At 50.1% G+C, this 15,127-nt stretch overlaps 3 protein-coding genes across 3 annotated transcripts; 1 reads left to right on the top strand and 2 right to left on the bottom strand.

The window, feature by feature from the left end:
- The first annotated feature begins 8,701 nt into the window (after positions 1-8,701).
- On the top strand, positions 8,702-12,505 carry LOC4330802 (universal stress protein PHOS34). Its single transcript, XM_015769885.3, has 4 exons — positions 8,702-9,044; positions 9,183-9,286; positions 9,375-9,493; positions 12,109-12,505. Exons 1-4 carry the CDS (start codon positions 8,855-8,857, stop codon positions 12,182-12,184), a joined length of 489 nt encoding a protein of 162 aa, XP_015625371.1. The 5' UTR covers positions 8,702-8,854; the 3' UTR covers positions 12,185-12,505.
- On the bottom strand, positions 10,828-11,607 carry LOC4330803 (BTB/POZ and MATH domain-containing protein 2). Its single transcript, XM_015769884.3, has one exon. It carries the CDS (start codon positions 11,491-11,493, stop codon positions 11,104-11,106), a length of 390 nt encoding a protein of 129 aa, XP_015625370.2. The 5' UTR covers positions 11,494-11,607; the 3' UTR covers positions 10,828-11,103.
- Positions 12,506-12,724: 219 nt separating the features above from the next.
- On the bottom strand, positions 12,725-14,282 carry LOC4330801 (uncharacterized). The gene has a single exon (XM_015769883.3). It carries the CDS (start codon positions 13,913-13,915, stop codon positions 13,046-13,048), a length of 870 nt encoding a protein of 289 aa, XP_015625369.1. The 5' UTR covers positions 13,916-14,282; the 3' UTR covers positions 12,725-13,045.
- Between the last annotated feature and the right edge of the window lie 845 nt (positions 14,283-15,127).

Raw genomic sequence — 15,127 nt, 5'->3', positions numbered from 1 at the left:
GACTTTCTAGTGTGTTGTTTCCTCCTTTCTAAAATAATTTCATTTCTCATCTATCAACGCATATCAATAAGAAAATTAAAATGCTCTCAACTTTATCAAATTACAATACGATTATTTTTCTACTCTATCTACTCTAAATGTATTTACCTCTCATTTTCATAAACTTCTCCAATGTAATGATTGATGAAAAATAAATTTACTCTGTGACTAATAAGAGCGACGAAAAATAAATCTATTATAAAAAATAGATTATTTAGCAAATTCAATAATTTATTAGTCTCCAGCAGTCAATGGCACGACAGCCCACTCCTGCCCCAGTGCAGGCTTTCTCATGCTTTGGTTGTGTTTAGTTCACGTGCTAAAATTTTTTTTATATATGGACACGTATTTAAAGTATTAAACAGACTAATAATAAAATACATTATAGATTCCGTCTGGAAACTGCGAGACGATTCTATTAAGCCTAATTAATCCGTTATTAGCAAATGTTTACTGTAGGATAACATTATCAAATCATGGTGTAATTAGGCTCAAAAGATTCGTCTCGCAATTTAAAGTCGGATTATACAATTGGTTTTTTTCATTTATATTTGATGCTTTATACGTATGTCTAAATATTCGATGTGACGGAAAAATTAAAATTTTAAAGAAAAAAATTGGAATGCCTTCGACATGTTGCGGCCGTACGGCGAAGCCCTGCATGCAGGGGAATCGCGACGAAATGCCATACGCGCCTTTTTGCGGTTTGCTCAAGCCCAGCTCTGCCGCTAGGCTATAGCTTCCCTTATTGGGGGCCATGACTATGAGCCGAACTCCGACCATGAACCCATCAAGATCCATGCCCAAAAACGCGCAAAAGTTCACTGTGCATAAACAGGTCACGCGGTGTCAGGAAACAGGCGTGTCGACAGCTGAGACCCCAGGCCCCCAACCCGCACGCTATCCGCAAGCGGAAACGTCAGCCCTCGCGGCATCCAAAAGGCTACGAAGATTTTCGCCCACCGGCGGCAAACACGATCTCTCGCCCGCGGACGCCGAGCCAGCCGCGATCCACGGATCCAACCGATGCTGCGTGGATGCACGCAACTGCTGCCGCTTGATCGATGCGTCGTATAACAGCGTAATTAACGGCGTAACGCGCCGGGACGTACGGGCCCTCGCGCGCGGAAGACAGCCGTCTGTGTCCTTGTCCCGGCGAAACGCGCCGCACGGGAGCGAACAGCAGCGTGCACCGTGCAGTACAACGACGTACCCCGTGCCACGGGCAGGCGCCTAGGTGCAGCGGAGCTGTGTCCACTGTACTCGTACCCTGGATGCAGATGCAGCTAGCGCCTAGCGGCTCAAGGCTCGGCGACACAGCTTAGCTAGCGGTACGGGGGCACTGCTGCTGCTCGTGGCCTGTTTTGGTGTACAGTACAGTACAGGTACTACGAGCAGTCTTGTTTTGGTGTGCTACGTGGTACTGTACTCGCGTACGTGCTGCAAAACAAAGACAGGCTGGTTCTTCGTTCGTTTGTGAGGTACTCCTTTCGTATTATTTTTATTATTTTCTTATTTATATGTTGTTTGTAGAAGTAAGAGACAAATGCATTACAGATAGAAAAAGTGAGAGATAATTGTATTGAGATTTGATAAAGTAAAAATATTTATTGATATGTATGAGATGTGTAAAAATTTAATTTATTTTAGACCAGAGGTAAGCACTTCCTCCTCAAAATAACAACTTATAGTAAAAGTTCTGGACAAACGCGGTTCTTTAAATTCATTCTCAAAAATAAATTCATTTTAAGGCGGATGATGTAAGCAGAGATTTTCAATGACGCAGAAAACGAGAACTATCATTAGCACGATTAATTAAGTAGTAGGAAGTAACCAAGCCGAGATGTTGTTGGACTCAGAACTCGATCTGAAATAGACAGGAGGAAGATAAGCCAGATAATATGAGGCACTATCGCCTTTAGAGCATCCCAGTAGATCCTCTATCCCATCTTCCATCCGAAATATAGCTCATGGGAGGAGAAAATCCGGCTCCATCAGATGCGCCATCAGGGCCTCCAAAGATGGCGCATGCGCTATTCCGGAGAAAGAATCGGTATATTTGAAGTTTCTCTCTCCTAACGCCATCCTGCAACCGCCGCACCCATCTGGTTCTCCCGCCCCAATCCGGATCAAGGCATGGAGGAGCGAAGTTAGAGAGGATGCGCACCGCTGCACGCCATGCCGTCGTCATCGGCGAACTCCGTTCCGCCCCTATCTCTGGCCAAATCCAGCCGCTCCCGTCGCTCTGCTGCTCACGCCGCCCCTCCGCTCCCGCCGCTCGCCGCTCCTCCACGCGGCCCTCCGCCCCTGCCGCCCTCCGCCCGCGCCGCCCTCTGCCCTCCGCCCCGTCGCCCGCGCCGCCCTCCGCCCCCGATCGCTCGTGGCGCCCCTCGCCCCTCCGCTCGCGTTGCTCTATCGCTGGAGAAGAGAGAAAGAGAAGAGAGCTCGAGAGGACGGGAGAAGAGAGAAGAAAAAGAAAGGTGAAAAAAGAAAAATAATATAAATATATGGTAGTTGAAAGATACTAATAAAATATAGGGGGATATGATATAGAGGATGTAATATAGATGATTTGTTGGAGTGAGGAGGAATATAAAGGAGGAATCTCTTTTGGATAATCATCCATATAGGTATATGGAGGATCAAATTTGGATGAACTATGTTCCACGTCAGAAGAGAAGACTACCTCGCGTCGTCCTCCCCTTGGGCGGCACAGGAGGTGACGACCCGGCCGCTCCTCTCCCTCCCCCCATCCCCTCTGCCTCGCTGCTGCTCGAGCGGCCGCCGGCCGGCCGCAAGGACGGCGGCGGCAGGGCCCCTCGCCGACCTCTCACCGGGCGGGCAGGGGAGCCACCAAGCGGGATGGCGGTGACCGCCAGATCCAGGCCGCTCTGGCCGGATCTGGCGGGGCGGCGACTGGCGGCGGGGAGGACGGCGGCGGGGATGGCGACGTCGAAGGCAGGGGCGTGCGGCGCCGGGCGGCGGCGGCTGATGGCGGCAGGGATGGCGATGGTGGCGGGGACGGAACCGGCAGCGGGCGCGAAGGTGGTGGTGGTGGTCCCGTGTGGGCTTGTGGTGGCGATGACGCGGTGCCCGGCGGCGGCGGCGCGGTGTCCCCCAGATCCGCGCCTCTCGGCCGGATTTGGAGGGTGGCCGGCGGCAGTTGGCGGTGAAGCATCTAGGCCCCCGTTGTTAATTTTGGTAATTAATGACAAGCGCTAATTGTGGACAAACCGTTGCTATTGAGATAATATTTTAAGTTAGGTCCACATCATGTGTGCGCGTGGATGACTATCGATGGATTAAAATTGACGACGCAAAGCAAAGAAAAACAAGACGGTAAAACTAGTGCTTTAATTTAGAATTGATCGAGGTGTAGGGCGTCAAATTTGCTAGTTTATTTTCTAGTTTCGCCGTACTATTAAGAGGGGTAATGACCTAGTAAAGAGATGATTAAATTGCCACATTAGGTCATTATGCATTTAGACGTGTGCTCGCTTTTCATCACACACACACAATCACTTGGGATTTCACTGGGCTCGGCCTGACCAGGGGCGGTCAGACCGGCCACATAATGGCGGTCTGACCGGCGTGCCTTGGCCGGTCTGACCGGCCGCAAGAAGGCGGTCTGACCGGCGCATAAGGCCGGTCTGACCGGCGGTACATGCGCGGTCAGACCGGCCCCTGGAGGCCGGGATGGTGCTGCTCGGGGTGGCCGATACAGAGCCGACGGAGCCGTAGTCGGTCAGACCGAGCCGATGGCGGTCTGACCGAGCCGAGGCCGGTCTGACCGCCCACTCAACACTGGTCTGACCGGCCAGGCCGATGGAGCCCTCTGACAGCACTTCAACGGCTAGTTTTCTAGCCGTTGCAGAGTAGCACGATCTGACCGGCTACATACCTCCGGTCAGACCGGCAGAGCACAAAGTTGGGGGATTTCGCCCCCAACGGCTAGTTTTGGTGGGTGGGAGTATAAATACTTCCCCACCAGCAACAAGGGGACTCTCTTGGCACCCAATTCAATTGCATACATCCCTTGCACCTCTCTCACACCCACTTGAGCTTTGTGTTCATCTATCTAGTGTGTTAGAGGGTTGATTAGCCAAGAGTCAAGTGCATCGCTTCCATTTGTAGAGCTAGTGTGGCACTTGATTGATCATCTCCACGCTGGGTCATTGCTTGTTACTCTTGTAGGTTGCCGCCTCCTAGACGGCTTGTGGAGAAGTTGCCCGGTGACTTCTCCGAGAAGATTGTGGAGGAGGCCCGGCGCCGGTTTGTGAGTGGTTTGGTGTTCACCACCTTCGGAGTAAAGGAAGAACTACCCTAGTGATCGAGGCTTGGGTAGTCCTCTCCGTGGGTCGGCTCCCGCCTTGCCCACCCCTTGATGAAGGGGGCGTGCGGTGGCTTCGTGGTTGAGTGGTCGAGTTGGGCTCGCCTCAACGGGGAGTAGGAAACCGGCGAGTTTCCGAACCTCGGTGAAAAATCTCTTGTCCCCTTGTCTAATTTGATTGTCGCATTTACATTTGTGCAATTTACATTTCTAGAGACATACTTGAAATCATATCACCCTAGGATTGCTAAACATTGACATAGGAGTGTGATTTACTTTTCCTAGAGATATAATTGAGCCACTATCACTTTAGGTTTGCAAAACATAACTTAGTTGCTTAGTTAGAGTTGACCCTCACCAAGCCTAGCAACTTAGGTTAGTTTTGATTAGGTGTCATTTAGTTTTAAATCGCCTATTCACCCCCCCTCTAGTCGACATCTCGATCCTACAGGCGGCGGCTGTGCGGCGACGACGGCGGCGGTGTGGCAATGGCAGTGGTGGCAGTTGGCGATGACGGCGGCGGTTGCGGCAGTTGGCGGCTGCGGTGTCGGCTGGTGATGGCGGCAGTGGTGCACATGGCATCGGGCGGCGGCCAGCCGCATGTTGGTGAAGGGCGACGACACAGCGGCAGGTTGTGGATGCGGGGGCTGGCGTCGGTGGCAGCGACGACGGCGGCCGTTTGTGGAGGCGGTGGCGACGTCGGCGGCGGGGAAGGAGTCGGCTGCGAGGCGAGGATGGCGACGGCGAGGTGGCTGGGCGTTAGGCAGCAGCGGCTGCGGTGGTGGCGACCGTGTCTGCAGTCACTGGAGGCATGGCTACCTCAAACGGCTAGCTGAGGGCGTGGGAGACGACTACATCTGGCCGGCGCGGCATCGTTTGGTGGAGGGGTCGGAGACCGGCTTGGCGCAGAGAAGCGCAGCCGATGACAGTGGAGGCCGGCTCGGCGCGAGAGGCGCGAGCGGCAGAGATAGAGGCCGGCTTGGCGCGGGAGGCGCGACCGATGGAGGGAGACCGGATTAGCGCGAGGCGCGTCCGGTGGAGGAGGCCGGCTTGGCGCAGAGTGGCGCGGCCGGCGGTGGAGGAGGCGACCTAGGTGTGAGGAGGAGCTGCCGGTGGGTGTGGTGCGGTCTTTGGCGAATGAAGACTGGCCGGCGGGGGACACCGGTGCAGGGGTCCCACATGTCGACAAAGCTTGTGTGGTGGTGGAGCATCGGTGCGTCACGCGTGGATTCGCAAGTGGTGAGCGACGGGTGAAAACCCAGTCCGGCCTTGGTCGGACAGACAACGATGGTTATCCCCCCTCCTGAGGGCGTTGTCGTGCTGTCTCACCCCTAAAGGGTGATTGCCGGGCGAAAGCCCTGTCTTGGCTCTTTTGAGTCCTGACGGATGACGGCGGCGGTTTCTCTGTCGCTTCTCTTCTTGAAGACGTCGTTTTGGCATCCCCTAGGTGGCGACCTCGTCTGTGTCCCTTTGTTGGCCTAGTGGCGGTCGGTCACGCTTAGCGGCAGCCGGTCCGGTGTTAGCCTTCTCCTGGCCTTGTGTGATGGCGATGTCGTCGTGTGGGTGGTGGTATATTTTTTTCTTTTTCTTGGTTACGATCCTCCAGGGTAGTAACATTATAATTTTTTTCTGCTCTAGAACTTCGCAAGACGTAAAAAAAAAAAGGATGAACTGCTAGATGCTACAAGCCTTGTGCAGATATGCAGACTGTAGTCTGTAGTGCGCTGTGCTCTCGCATGCCTGTGTGAAGGCAAAACTCGTCCCCAGATGAGAGACGCTCTAACCTCGAAGCACGCTTTGCCATTGCCAATGTCAAGAAGTTCGGTTCATCCGTTCATGCTGGCAGGAGGCTACGAGCCTGCCGAAACACCGTTCCTTGTCAGAATCATGTCTGGTTATTGACCTTGCAAGAAATTCAGTTGGTATTTGAATCTTCTGAAGATGGAGATGAAGATAAAAATTAAGTGTTTCACGTAAAACCAGGTGGTAATAACGTGTAATTAATTGAGTTTTAATTATTACAAACTTGAAAAATGGATTAATCATATATTTTAGAACAACTTTTATATAAAAAGTTTTCGCACGAAACGCACCGTTTAGCATATTGAAAAGCGTGCCACGAGTATCCAAAATTTCATCCACCCTTTTCATGAGAAACGAACGCTTTAAAACAGCGTTTAATCCCTCCATCGTAAAAAAACTCAATTTCTAGAGTTTAAATTTTATCCCACAAAAACTAACTTCTACCATCCTACCTATCCTCAGCTAGGGGTGGAAACGAGCCGAGCTGAGCCTGGCTTAGCTCGTGAAAGCTTGGTGCAAGGGAAGCTCGGCTCGGCTCGTTTATGGGCTGAGCTGGCTCGCGAGCCTGGCATCGAGTAAATCTCAAGCAAATCTAAGAGAAATCGAACAACATTTTACCACATAGAATGTGTAATAATGTGATAATTTTTCTTTAATATGTCATCACAACACATAAATATATAATATGACAATTAAAGTTATCATTTTTAACAAATAAATAGTTAGAAAAGGTGCAAAATTTTTGCATATGACCCTATTGCAGTGAGCCAAGCGAGCTCACGAGCGGCTCGTGAGCCAGCTCGGGCTTGGCTCGTTTCGGAAACGAGTTAGGAAGGAGGCTTAGGCTCGACTCGTTTGGCTTTCGAGCCGAGCCGAGCTATGCGAGCCCGAGCCAAGCCTGAGCCGAGCTCACGAGCCCAAGCTTTTTGTCCACCCCTACCCTCAGCACGTAAAATGAGAAGTTTTATCCCTATAATATTCTTTACCTATACATATTACTCTTACTAATTTTTTTCATGATTAAGGATATTTTAGTTCTTCTACATATCCACTAATTTTATTTTGAGATGCTAGGAATATATTTTTTTTCTTTTTACGAAGGAAGTAATTTACAAGATGGAGATTCAGAGCAGGCTGTAATGCGACGAAGACTTTTCCGGGGTTTAACAACTGTGAACCCTGTCGTGCCGGGAGGAACAACCGAATAACCGATGGATCAATGGCGGGTCAAACCACATCCACCTGCACTGAATCACTGCACCATCACTTCATGTGCAACGCTGTTACAGCAAGGATAATAATACAGCCAACTTATTAATTATAAAGTAGTTTATAGCTTTTTTTTTACCCACACATATAATAGTTAGCTATTTACAATTAATACAGGACCCACTTGTCTATCTCACATAATTTTTTAATTTTTTAGTTCTTGTGTCCAAACCAGCTATAAGTTTACAGCTCGCTTCTCCTCTCTTCTCTTCTTCACCTCAGCATTTAGCCGACTTACAGTCTACTATTATACTTGCTCTTAGAGCAGGTACAATAGTAGGCTATAAGACAGCTATAAATATATTTTAAGAAGATAGAAGAAGGAATAGAAGAGCAACGGGCTATAGATCTATAGCCAATTGCAGCACAGACTTCAAGACGTAATGTGTGTATGACATGTGGAACCACATATTAATAGTATAGTAAGCAATTATTGTATGAGTTTACTATTACATTGGTTATAGATGATTTGGAGTTAGTAGTCGACTATGCTATTAAACTTGCTCTTCCTACCTTGCAGTAATCTCAGCGCTGCTGTCATATCAGTAATACTACTTCCACCCAACCAAATTACTACTACCTCCGTCCCAAAATAAGTGCAGCCGTGGATATCCGTGCCCAACGTTTGACCGTCCGTCTTATTTAAAAAATTTGTGAAAAATTTGAAAAATATTTAGTCACACATAAAATACTATTCATATTTTATCATCTAATAGCAATAAAAATACTAATCATAAAAAAATTTTAAATAAGACGAACGGTCAAACGTCGAACGTGAATAGTGCAAAACTACACTTATTTTGGGACGGAGGGAGTACTCCACTTAGGCTGCATTCGTTCTAGATACATTGAGTTAGAAAGTACATTGTTTTCTGAGCACACGCTTCCCAAATTACTAAACGATGCGTTTTTTGCAAAATTTTTCTATAGGAAAGTTGTTTTAAAAAATCATATTAATCCATTTTTGAAATTTATATTAGTTTATACTCAATTAATCATTCGCTAATGGCTTACCTCGTTTTACGTATCTTCCCAATTTTATCAATCTCCTATCCCTAAAACACACCTTAATAGACAACCAGTCAGTTGATCAGCGCGGTTCATGCTTGAAGAAAGCAGCCCGGTGGTAAGCGACTGGAGCAGGTCATCTGAGCCGTGCGATCTCTCGATCCGTTGATCCGACGGATCCAAGCTTCCCAACCCAAAGCGCATCAGACGGCCATGTGACATGACAAGAGAGAGAGAGTCAAGGAGTCACTTGCACAGCTCAGCGGAAGGCTGCGTAGTCATCTCGTTTGATCGAGCTGAGCACGAGAGGAGAAGAAGCAAGCACGCGACGCAACCATCGCCGCGCCTCCGCGACCCCTGACTGCGCGAGGAGGCGAGCTCGGGCCGGAGCTGAGGGAGCTCGCCATGGCGACCGGCAACCTGGCCAGCGTGGTGGTGGCGGTGGACGGGAGCGAGGAGAGCATGAACGCGCTGCGGTGGGCGCTCGACAACCTCCGCCTCCGCCCCGACGGCGCGCTCGTCGTGCTCCACGTCCAGCCGCCGCCGAGCATCGCCGCCGGGCTCAACCCCGGACCCATCCCCTTCGGCGGCCCGAGTAAGCAATCTCTCGCACTCGTCTTCGCGGAAATCAGGACGGACACTTGGTCCTGTGGCTGTGAGCTGTGGTTCTTGCGAAATTTGTTTGGTCGAGCTGGGTTTGATGGCTTCCTGAATGTGACGCGCGGCTGATCAGGCGAGGTGGAGGTGCCGGCGTTCACGCAGGCGATCGAGGCGCACCAGCGGCGGATCACGCAGGCTATCCTGGATCACGCGCTCAAGATTTGCTCCGAGAAGAATGTAAGGGGAACCACATTTGTGCTGACAATTGCTCGACGATTTTGATTTCTAGCCTTCTCGTTTGATGATTGGGATGATCTTCTTGCAGGTGGAGGTGAAGACGGATGTGGTCGTTGGGGATCCTAAGGAGAAGATCTGCGAGGTGACGGCAAATCTCAAGGCCGATCTGCTCGTCATGGGGTGCCGTGCTTTTGGCCCCCTCAAGAGGTAATGGATAATAAGCACTCTCTCTGCACTGGTTAGCTAACTTGGCGTGGTTTGATTCTGTCCACTTAATAGGGAACAGACCTGCAATTCCGTAGTTTTTTTTTTTGAGAGGGCAATTCCATAGTAAATTGTATCACATTCTGCAATATATGGGGAATCAGTATTCAGTACTGCTGGTGGGGCTAGGCTACACATCAGGGAATTTTCAGGCCATTGGAAGATGCACATGACACAATGGTTAGGGGGGCCGGGGGGGGGGGATAAGCTATCTGGGAAATTCTAGTTACTGAAACCATATTGCCATCATCAGGCAGGGGCCTGTTGGGAAAGTTGGTTTTTTGGGCAACAGTAATTTTATAATAGTTATCTGTTCACTTGTTTTGCTCCAACTCCAAGTTCAGTTCTTGACCTGTTTATAAGCTTTTAACGCAAGATTTATGTGCAAATCTGAGCTTTGAAACTGGAAAAATAAAACATTCTGTAGTATTTGCGAATCGTTCTATGTGTCTTGCTTATTTGATACTCCTATTCTTATTCCTAGCCTAATCAAGAGATGATTTCTGGAACCTGACACAAACCCTGTAAGACAGCTAAGCAATCTCGTTGTTTGTCAAGTGGCACCAGCATTTTTTTTCATAAAAGTGAATACTGACAACACAAGTGAAGCATTCAGTGAGCAGGGAGTGGAACCATTAGCTTGCATTGGGTCATTTAATTTTGCTACTAGTTTGGACTTGGTTATGCTTCGACATGGAAGTTTCTCACAGTAGCCAACCCTACTTCTGCAGCCTAAGTAGATGATGGCCATAAGAGCATCTCCAACGACCTCTCCAAATCGAACTCTCCAAACACCCATATAGCCAACTTTTCATCTGATTTGGCTAGCCAAACTAGTTATTTACTCCAACGGCCTCTCCATCTACCCCTCTATTTTCAGTCTATGACACAGGGTCCCTACATGTCAATCACTGCTTCTTCCTCCTCTCCCCCTTCTTCCTCTTTCTCCCGTGCGAGTCGACGGCGACGGCGAGGGAAGGCGATGACGGCGGCGCTAGGACGGGCGACACTAGGAGGACGATGACGGCGGCGCTGTGAGGACGACGACGGTGGCGCTGTGAGGATGACCATGGCGTGCCTCGGGGTCGCCGGGCTCCGTGAAGTCGTCAGCGGTGGAGGCACACCGGGAGCCGTCTCCCCAGCGTCGGCGGCCCTGGCAGAAGCGGCGTCGTGCTCCGGACGGCGCCAAGCCCCCCATGTGGCGGCAGCACGGTGGATGGCGGGCAGCGGTGCCGACGACGGGTGCCCGGTTGAGGAGGAGGCGGAGCCGAGGACAGTTGCAGGCTATCACCATACATTTGACCGATACTGCTCTGTCCATGCTGGATACAACCACAAACCAAAACAAACATAGAGAGGAGGAGCATGATGCATCACACCATCTAAACTAGCCTAGATGACAGATAATAATTATACACGGGATTAGCACCAGATCGAACCAGATGACGATAATTATACATAGGTCTAGCTATTTGACACTCCAGAGTAGAATCACACACTAGCTCTGAATTGACACCATCCTACTTAATATGCTTCTGCTGAATATTCAGTGTTCAGTGAACAACAAGCTTGGACATGAGCTCCTTGAGAATGGCAGGGCAGCTTGTGGTGAGATGCTCGAAGCCGTCGGTCGCCATGGTCGAGCTCAGGTGGTCGGTGTATATGAAGTGCAGCATCGCCCTGAACACCGGCGCCTCGATGTCGTTGATGCGCGTTGGCGTGGCGGCGGCGGTGCTCCGCGGCTGCGCCATCGGGCCGAGGAGCTCCGCCTTGAGCACGGACGAGCGGGCGGCGAGCACGGACCTGTGCGCCTTGTACGTCTCGCCGCCGGCCTCGAGAGTGACGTCCGTGCCGTCCCCACTGGTGAGCAGCTTGCCGAGGTGGCGGTGCAGGTCGGACGGCGGCACGGAGACGTAGGACGGAAATTCGGCGGCGGCGACCATGGACGACAGTAGCTGGGCAGATTTCGCGGCAGGTAGGGAGGGAGTGGCGGACGGACGGGATGGGGAAAGGGGGAGAGAGAGGAGACGGGTGGAACCCACACCGGATGGCTTGCCAACTTTGGCTAGTGAGGTGGGGAATTTAGCCAGCCGGATGGCTTGGAGAGCCATTTGACTAGTCTGTTGGAGTAGATTTTTTGCCCAACTTAGCCAAATTTTAACTTGGAGAGCCATCTGGCTAGTCTCTTGGCGATGCTCTAAGAGTACACTAAGGCAGACATTGGTTAGATGCATGGGGCAGAGGGCTAGTAGTGCCCCTCCTTTTCTTGATCCAGCTTTTCTTCACTTCGGTAGTTAAGAACCTAAAATCCAAGGGGGGCTGGCCTGCTCGCCATACCTATACCCATACAATCTTCAAATGCTCGGCGCAACTGACTCCTATTTTATGGAGTGCAGTTGATCTAGTGTTCATGTATCTAGGTCATGAAGATTTTTAAGTACTTCTTGCTTGATTTTGTTTGATTGTCAGCTTATTTATTCCCCTTTTTTTTCTATATCAAATATGAATCGTCTTGTTTTGGTTTCTGATTGAAATTCTGAGTTGGTTTTGTTCTACAGAATGTTCTTAGGAAGTGTGAGCAACTACTGCATCAACAATGTGGTCTGTCCAGTTGTTGTAATCAAAGGCACTTGAGCCATCTTCGATCAGTATTCTTTGCTGCACTTTAAGTCAAGCCTCTGAGGTTGCTACTGCGCTATCATCCGTAATGGTACTGCATATTTCACATTTGGAGACTAGTTTGTTGTGCATCTTTTTGTCACATGGTGGTATTTACGGATGATAGTTGTCGCGTGCATTTGAGCAAGGAAATATGTATTGATTGTTCAATTGTAGAAATAAATGTGCCATGTAGCACATTGTTTTGTATATTCTTGTATTTGTTCTGTGCTAAACATCACAAACTTGGCAGAAGTGAGTTCCCTTTTGTATGAATCCTGTCATACTTTTATGTTCCTTGAGATGTCCAAAGTAAACTATTCCAATTTCCAGCCTTGTTTCATATCATAATCTTATACGCGTGGAAATTTGCAAAGAATTGAATATGCAAGAGTAAAAAACAGCAGTTCTGACTTCTCAGTAGTCAGTACTGCATCTTATAACCAGATGCCGAACTGCTACGATTGCATTATTCAGAGATGCACATGCTGAAGCACAAGCGTGATAACAAGGATAGGTGATCAAGACGAACAATGCTCATTCCAAACGGATACCATACAGTAGTGCAATTGGAGATCAGTAGATCACCAGTCACCACTGAATACAAAACAACAAATTGGAGACTATCGAACGAAGCATACACACATACTGGTAAGCAGTAGCACACCATCAAACTCAATCATCACGCACGACAGACAACTTAAATAAAGAACTTCAGAAAAAAGCAAACCAACCATTTCTTTTGGCAGGCAGAGAGCATCACCCCCCTGGATTTGCAATGGACAAGAATGCTCTTCTTCAGTTGAGCTTTTTCCCTGTTCCAATTCAGGCTTCGTTTCAATATCCTGTAGATGGGTTCAGTCTCACGCTCCTGTTGAGCTGCTGCTGTTGCGCTCCATGAACAGCCTTATCCTGAAGGACGAGAGGATGTGCTGGCTGCAGCTTATTCACATTCCACATTGCTGGGAAATCAACTGCAATCACTGGACGATGACGCAATTTTAGCCACGCTTGATGCGCGTGAGCCGCTGATGCTCCAGTGATGTGAGGCAGTAAGAGCTTCCTCCTGAAGTTCTTGAGTTCAGCGAGGGCAGTGTCAGCTGTTTGAGCAGAAAACGCAAGAACTCCTTCCTTCAGAGCAGGAGTCGTCGCTGCCATCCCTGTTCTGGCGCCGGCAATCCCATTGTCGCCGCCGACGCGGGCAATCTTCTTGATCCCGACGAAAGTCTCGGTGAACCGACGGATGTAAACCACGCGGTAGTTCGGCGGCAAGCGGAACTCGCTCGCCGAGCCAATTGGGGCGGCAAAGATGCCGCCATCCTTGAGCACCCTGTCGACGAGGCCAACCCTGTCGCCGTCCTTGTCGAAGTAGCCGAAATCCAGCACGAAGTCGACGGACAGGTCCCCCGTCGTCAGCAACTCCCGCGGCGTGATGCGTCGCATGTCGTCGCCGTCGAGGGCGGGAGGGTGGTGGTGGCAGTCTCCATCGGCGGCGCCGAGGAAGACGGCGCGCGCGCCGGGGGCGAGCAGGCCCTCGCGGCGGAGGTCGCGGAGCAGGAGCCCCACCTGGAGCGCGTCCCCGGCGGGGGCCTCGGCATCGCGGAGCCAGGCCAGGGAGAGCAGCGCGACGGCGAGGAGCACCGAGCGCGCGATCACGCGGAGGACGCGCGGGTCCGGGAGCCGGATCACCACGCAGCCGTCCGGCATCTGAGCGAGCGAGCGAGAGAGAGAGCTATACCGCACAGAGACGGTGGCGAAGACGAAGAGGATGATGAGTCTTCCGGCGAGGGAGGGGGGGATTAGCGGGTGCAGAAGCGGGCGGCGGTGTGGTTGCCACCCACGAGGGCGAGGCGGGCGTGCGGCGCGCGGAGCGTGAGGAGGAGGAGGTGACGGATCCGCTCGGTCTCCATGGAGGCGACGCGCCCTGCCTCACCCGCCTCGGGCCGGTGGGAGAGATCGATCCGGCGTTAGGTCTCCATCGGCGGCGGCCGCCGGTGGGGGGGAGAGATCGGCTACGGAATTTGGGAGGTTTTCGTGGGAAGAATTGGGAGGGTGCGGGTGGATGGCGATGAGCGGCGGCGCGCCGGGTGTGTCCCCGTGTTTATGGGGGCGGTACCGCGCTAGGTTGGGTGGCTTCGGAACGGTCCGGTGGGAAGCGAGCGGTCCGGTCGGGGGCACAGTGGGGGACTGGGGATGGATGGTTTGCGACAGTATCTGGTCTGGTGGAGTTGTAACAGCTCGGGAAAATCAGCAATATTATAAATCGTTAGATTAGCATATACTCCCTCGTCTAATAATATAAGAAATTTTGATTGTATAAGATATATCCTAGTTTAGATTCATAGTATGAAAAGAGTACAATAAAAGTGTTTTTAATGTGTTTGCATTATAAGCGTACATCTACAATAAAAGTTTTTTTAATGTGTTTGTATTATGAGCGTCTGCGTTTACACAATAGAAGTTATTAATCATGCATTGATCATTGTATATTTGTATTGTACCATGGTGCAGTTAATTTTAGAGAAAAAATTCAAAGAAAAACTAGCGATCCAAACCAATATATTGGTGTTGATACTTGTTCTACCACCATAACGATATATTGGTGTTGGACGTGCTAGTGTGTTTTGAACAAGATTTTTTTAGCGAGGTTAAAAATCCCATATTCAAGCCTTGTTACTTCTTTCTTAGGTTAAGCACATCATTTATTAATATTGCCATCTATTACTGGATAGGATACATCATAGTACTACGAATCGGATACATCACTATATTATATAGTACTAAATTGTTATATTATGGGATGGAGAGAGTATTCTATAACACACATTTTGTTTTCTCATAAGCAATTATCATTTCTTCTTTTGTTATGACGATCAAGCAAGAGAGATTACATGAGAGGCATCATATGTTGTTATTAGG

Source organism: Oryza sativa, chromosome 2 (genome assembly GCF_034140825.1).
Source record: "Oryza sativa Japonica Group chromosome 2, ASM3414082v1".
NCBI classification, from domain to species: domain Eukaryota; kingdom Viridiplantae; phylum Streptophyta; class Magnoliopsida; order Poales; family Poaceae; genus Oryza; species Oryza sativa.
The sequence above is the reverse complement of the archived record's forward strand: the minus strand, read 5'-3'. Positions and strand labels throughout refer to the sequence as shown.